At 39.1% G+C, this 6,258-nt stretch overlaps 1 protein-coding gene across 2 annotated transcripts in view; it reads left to right on the top strand.

Annotated features, from left to right (window-relative positions):
- Positions 1–5,539: 5,539 nt before the first annotated feature.
- SPRED1 (sprouty-related, EVH1 domain containing 1) overlaps positions 5,540–6,258 on the top strand; it is a 25,249-nt gene continuing 24,530 nt past the window's right edge. The window contains exons 1-2 of one of the 2 annotated variants that reach the window (XM_009075832.1): positions 5,540–5,616; positions 5,658–5,714. In XM_009075832.1, the coding sequence (XP_009074080.1) occupies positions 5,581–5,616; positions 5,658–5,714 (93 nt within the window). In that variant the 5' untranslated portion in view covers positions 5,540–5,580. Of the gene's footprint in view, positions 5,715–6,258 lie in introns of both variants that reach the window. The other variant, XM_009075824.1, reaches the window with a different exon arrangement.

Raw genomic sequence — 6,258 nt, 5'->3', positions numbered from 1 at the left:
GGCCTCCATGTGGACAATGAGCCTCTGGCCACAATTCTCTGTGTATGACCATCTAGCCAGTTCTTCATCCATCAAGTGGTCCACCCATCAAATCCATGTCTTTCTGGTTTAGAGACAAGGATGTCCTACAGATGCCCTGGTTCTTCTGCTTTCCCATTTTTGAAAATGGGGGTTATGTTTCCCTTTTTCCAGTTGTCAGGGACTTCATCTGACTACCAGGTTTCTGGAAAATTATAGATAATGGCTTAGCAACTTCATGAGCCAGTTCCCTCAGGACCCCATGGACTTATGCACGTTCAGGTTCCTGAGATGGTCTCTAACCTGATCCTCTTCTACAGTGGGTTTAGGGGTTTTATTCTCCCAGTTCTCCACTTTTACCCTTCTTGGTCTGGTCAGAGTGGCTAGAGCACTTGGAGTTGAAGACTGAGGAAAATAATACATTAAGAACCTCAGCCTTTTCTATATCCAGGGTAGCCAGTTCTCCCATTTCCTTCCAGAGAGGGTCCACATTATCTCTACCATGCCTTTTACATGTGACATGCCTGTAGGAACTTCTATTGTTATCCTTAATTTCCCTGGCTAGCCTCATTTCCAAGAATAATTGAGGCTGACCACCTCTGGAGGTCATCTTGTCCATCTGCCTGCTCAGGGAAGGGCAGGCTACCCAGGACTGTGTCCAGATGGCTTTTGAAACTCTCCAAGGCTGGAGACTCCACAACTTCTCTGGACAACCTGTTCCAGTGCTCAGGCATCCTCACAGTGTGGTTGCTGATGATGTTCAAATGGAACCTCCTGTGTTGTCTCAATAGACGCCACTGAAAAGAGTCTGTCCTCTTTGCGCCCTCCTTTCAGCTATTTATGTACATAAGATATCCAGGAGTCTTTTCTTCCCCAGCCTAAGCTGCCCCAGCTCTCTGTCTTTCCTCTAATGATAGATTTGTTGCCCTCTGCTGGACCTGGTCCAGGAGTTCCATGTCTCTCGTATTGGGGAGCCCAACACTGGACACAACACTCCAGGCATGCCCTCACCCATGCTGAGTAGAGAGGCAGGATCACCTCCCATGATCTGCTGGCAACACTTCTAATGCAGCTGGGACACTGTTGGCCTCCTTTGTCCCAAGGGCATGTTTTTGGCTAATGTTCAGCATGGTGTTCTCAAGAAACTTGAGGTCCTTTTCTGCAAATCTGCTTTCCAGCTTAGAAAGAAACCCTAATGCTAAATGTTTTTACCAAAGCTAAGAGGGTCAGTTTCTCCTATGGTTCTGTTTATAATTCCACTTGCAGATAGAGCCAGGTTTCTTAATGATAATGGTAGTAGCTTTATAGTACTAAAAAATATTTTGCAACTACAGTGCAATTGCTTTAACAAAAATTTCTGAAAATCTGATGATTATTTTTTAGTCCTGTAGTCAAATAAAAATGTGCAAGATGAAATACTAATGAAAGAATGGTGATGTTTAGTATGAATGTAGGAGAGGGAAGATTTGCATAATGTTGAAACTAGGTTAAAATAAATGTAAAGAAACAAGATGCCTGCTTCCCCCTTTCCCCTGACATCTCTTCCCCTTTTTGTATGGGAAAAGTATTTTGTCAGAAAATTCTTAACCTTCATTCTCTTTTGGCTGGCTAATGGAAGAAAGAATGAATGTAATAACATTTAGTAGCTTTAACTGTACTGTTACTAAACATAAGAAATACCCCAAATTATCAAAATAATTTAATTTTTGCCCCCCCCAAAAAATCACAGTGATGAAATGACAGTTGTGTTCTCCCCCAGCCACCAGAGGCAGGATTGTTCCTGAGTCGCTGAGATGAAGGTCCCAGCCTGTCTTGGCCAGTGGCATGTGTCCTGGCCTTGAACAGCAGTTTGGTCATCCAGGTTGTAATAAGTCGGTCTGGGCCCAAGAGCATTACAAGAACATAAACACACAACTTTTGGAGGGAGGAGAGCCTTTAAAACCTGTTGTCAGATTTTAGTGCTTGGTGCTCTTAAAATAAGGCTGGTGGCAGGCAAGGACTGTAAGTCTTACACATTTCCTGTCCCATTACGGTTTGTAACCCTTTGATTTTGCTCCTAATGTTTTCTCAAGCTGGTTAGTTCACCCCACTCTAGCTTTTGATTTTGGTACAAGAATCATCTTCATTTGATAATGTTTTTAGAATGAAACTTAAAATTGCATCATATCAGGCTTAATAGGTACAGCGTTCATAAACATGCGGTACTCTTCAGTAGGTCTAGCAAGGAAAAAAACCTGTAGATAATATTTTTTTCTTACTCTTTTAACCTCCTTCATCCCAGTTTATAGCTTCCTGTAGTCACATGAGAATACTGTACTCTTTGTCTCCTTCCTTACCTGGGGCACTCAGACATTAGGTATGTCCCCATAGTTGTTAGGAATTGATCTTGGATTCCAGTGTCATTGTCTCCAGTCTCCCCTGGTGCTCAGCATTGACTTTTGGGAAGCAGCATGCCCCTATGGCCACAATACCATTTCCTGTAAACCTTGCTCTGCCTCAAGAGTTTCTGGTGGCCACAATGAAAAACAGGGAGTCTCAGGAAAGGCTGGCTGCAATACAGTAGCTTTGGGCCTGTTGTTGCAGTGCTGCTCTTCATGCTCCATTTCACATGCTTGTGGTAGCTCTAGTAAAAGGCTTTATAAGAGCAATGTTAAACTGACTGCCCTGTTTGGTTGGTTTTTCTTTTGTTCAGGTATTCCTGATAGCCTAATGATTTTAGCTGCTCCTGCCTGTTTAGCAGCTCTGTGTTAGGAAAGCACTGGAGCCTTGTCTGCTAAGCTACACCAGCAGTTTAGCAATTTGTTCTTAAGTTCCCAAGAATTGATGGGGCTATAATGCTTAGAGATACAGGACATCTGAGGGCTTTTGGTAGCACCAGTAGTGTGACAGGCAGATGCTGCTTTATTTGCAGAGGATTTTGGAAATGAAAATCATTTGCGAGTTCTGCCACTGCAATGTGGCTAATTGCAAACTAGCTTGTATTGTTACTAAAAAATAGCTATTACTGCTTATTGTGGAGTTCCCTGCAAATATTAAAAAGTAATATTATAAAGCAACTACCAACAGAAACATAAAACTGAGAAATCTCTTTTTTGGTTTTGGTGGTGTTACAAGTACAGTAATGAATTTGCCCAATTAATTTACAGGGTGGTTGTCTGGAAAAACGGTTCTGTTTCAGTTTAAGAGGTTATTAATTAAATATTACCTGTTGGAGAATTTGATTTTGGCTCTTGCACTAATGCAGATTTGATAGTAGTTAGTAAATCGTTTGAAAGGATAAATGCTGTTTAAAACAGTTTAGAATACATAGAAAGCAAAACACTAGACCAGATTAGGCATCTCAGTATAGAGAAGGGGAAAAACCCCAACACTGACAGAAAACTTTTGCTAAATGGAAGTAGCTAAAGCCACTGAGGTATGATAATGCATCCTTCATCTTTGCTTCTCCTTAGCAGTTCTTGGAAAATGGATGTGGAGTGCAAACTTTCCTTTTGAGAAAAAAATAATATGTTGTAGTTTAAGTTTTCTCATGTAAACTAAGGGAATAGTTCTGTGATATCCCTAAATTACGCTTAACTGAACTCTTGCTGCAGCCTGTTGATATACAAAAGAAGCTCTCATATACAGATTTATAACTAAATTTATAGAATTAATAACATTAAAGCTAAATTTGTGGTTCACTTGAATGGAGAATAGCAAAGACAGTGTGTAGGCTTGACCAGTTGGTGCATCCTATTTCTTACTGTTTCAGAGGAAAAGTCCCAGTGTCCTCAGTTTCTGTCAGAAGAGGCTCTGAACGAGACAAAAGACTACCTGTGTCTGAATTGTACAACTGCAGTCTGCATTTATCTCTGAGTGAGACACAGTGATAGACTAATGAATAAAGAATTCAACTTTCAGTAATATTGTTAAAGCATCACCATGTAGCCATTTTAGACATTAGAATTGTGATAGATGCATACAATGAAGGATTGGGTTTTTCTTTTTTATATTTGTCTGCTGCATATGAGTACTTAGAAAATATGTTGGTACAGAAATGGTGAGAAACATTGACCAAACTGTCATTTTAACTATGAGGTTTAGAAAGAGGAGGGGGATGGGTTTTGCTCAGAGGGGGCAAACAAAATCTATTAACAAATTCATCTGCCTATAAGCTAAAAATTTTTAGTCTTGTTTTATTTCCCATCTTGCAAACCATTATGTGTTTAAACTTTAGATGCTTGCAGCAAAATTCTTTTTATATACACACACACACAAGTGACTCATATGTGTATGAATCATATGTGTGTGTGAGAATGTAATATATTAATTGCACGAAAAGGTCTACCTTCGTTATTTTGGGATATTTGGGAGGAAAAGTAAAGCAGTGATCCTTTTAAAACAACAGTTCGGTGAATGGTTGTATCACAAGTAATTTTGTACAGAAGGAACATCTTTGTCTTTGTCTAATATTTCCTCTTCAGTCCTTAAACTTAACATCACTAATGCTAACTGGCATAAGTACTTGAACCCTTAATCAGAAGTACATTGCAAAAGATAACATGAATCATATTTATTTTAAGGTGTTGGAATGTTCATTCATCAACTGTTAGATTCATGCAATAAACTGTACTTTGAATGTAGGCTCTTATAACATCCTTGGTAAACTATGGGTTTTTCCAGTTTGTGTAGCAGCAAATTCATAACCAAAGTTAAAATTTGTCATTTAATGTAAAAGAAATAAAAGCAGAGAGAGAGATCACCAAAACCTCTATTTCCAATACTCTGGTGAAGAAATTTGCCTTTTAAGTAATGATGTGCTAACCATTAGTTATTTGCTAAGAGTGCTAAATGGTAGAAAAATCTGTTAAGTTATAAAATGCAAGTAATTTTACACACACTGAAAATACAGGAGAGAACCAGCTAGTAGAGACTGCAAATACTGGTTTTAAGTAGAGATGACTGGTTCTGTTGTTGAACCCCACAGCGTGTGTCCTGACCTACCCTTGCAAAGGACAGGTTATGTGTGTGGGGAGGAGGGAGGGATGGATGGACAAAGGGAAGCAGGGTTTCTGGCTAGAAGCCTGTTCTTGTTTAGATTTCAGTAACAGAAGGCCTGACCTCTTTCTGCTTTCTTGTTCTCTTTTCTGTGCAATTTCATGGTGGCTGACTGGCTTCATGATTAGTCTAAAATAAATTGGGAGTTGATTCTTACTCTCTTCTCGGCCCTCTAGCTAGATCACTGACTGTAAAGTTTTTAGAAGAATATCAGTTTTGACTTAGGAACTATATTCTCTGGTTAAGTTTATTTGCAAGAAATCACATGTAAGCACCAAGAAGTCCTAATGGAGGCACAGAAATACAGAGGAACACCTTTTAGAGGGTGGTCTTAGATTGGTTTCCTCTGGGTGACTGTTGTAGAAAGACAGTGTTAATTATTGTGATCTTGCTTGTGGGTTTGTTGGTTTCTTTCATTTTTTTGACTGGACTTAGATGGTTTGCATTTTTGAAAAACTAATTTCTTCTTTTGCATCTCTTTCAGTAATAGTTATGCACGAGTGCGAGCTGTGGTGATGACCCGGGATGACTCAAGTGGTGGATGGTTACCACTTGGAGGGGGTGGACTAAGCTGTGTCACAGTCTTCAAAGTCATTCCCCAGGAAGAGAATAGCTGTGCTGATTTTCTTATCCATGGAGAACGACTCAGGGATAAAACGGTAACAATCCACATCCATTTCATGATCATAACTACATGAACATACGCATAGATGCTTGCTTACTGTTGCCTGTAGACTAGGAAGTAAATTTAAAAGTCTTAGCCCAATACTGTTGCTGAGCTTTTCTATATTGGATTATATATACCTAAAGAGACAATTGTAGGTGTAATACCATGCACATTGATTCTGTAGAAGCTTTGCATATTTTTTTCATTACAGATTTCTATTCATTCGGGGAAACATTTTGCTATTAAGTTTTTTTTTCCAATGGAGGGTTAGAGTTAAATCTTGTTAACCTGTTTATATATCAGTGATACTGCATTTAATAGGAGTGTTGGAAATTACCTAAAGAGACAATTGTAGGTGTAATACCATGCACATTGATTCTGTAGAAGCTTTGCATATTTTTTTCATTACAGATTTCTATTCATTCGGGGAAACATTTTGCTATTAAGTTTTTTTTTCCAATGGAGGGTTAGAGTTAAATCTTGTTAACCTGTTTATATATCAGTGATACTGCATTTAATAGGAGTGTTGGAAATAA

Source organism: Acanthisitta chloris, unplaced genomic scaffold, assembly GCF_000695815.1.
Source record: "Acanthisitta chloris isolate BGI_N310 unplaced genomic scaffold, ASM69581v1 scaffold6150, whole genome shotgun sequence".
Lineage (NCBI taxonomy): Eukaryota > Metazoa > Chordata > Aves > Passeriformes > Acanthisittidae > Acanthisitta > Acanthisitta chloris.
This window is presented reverse-complemented; position numbering and strand designations above follow the sequence as displayed.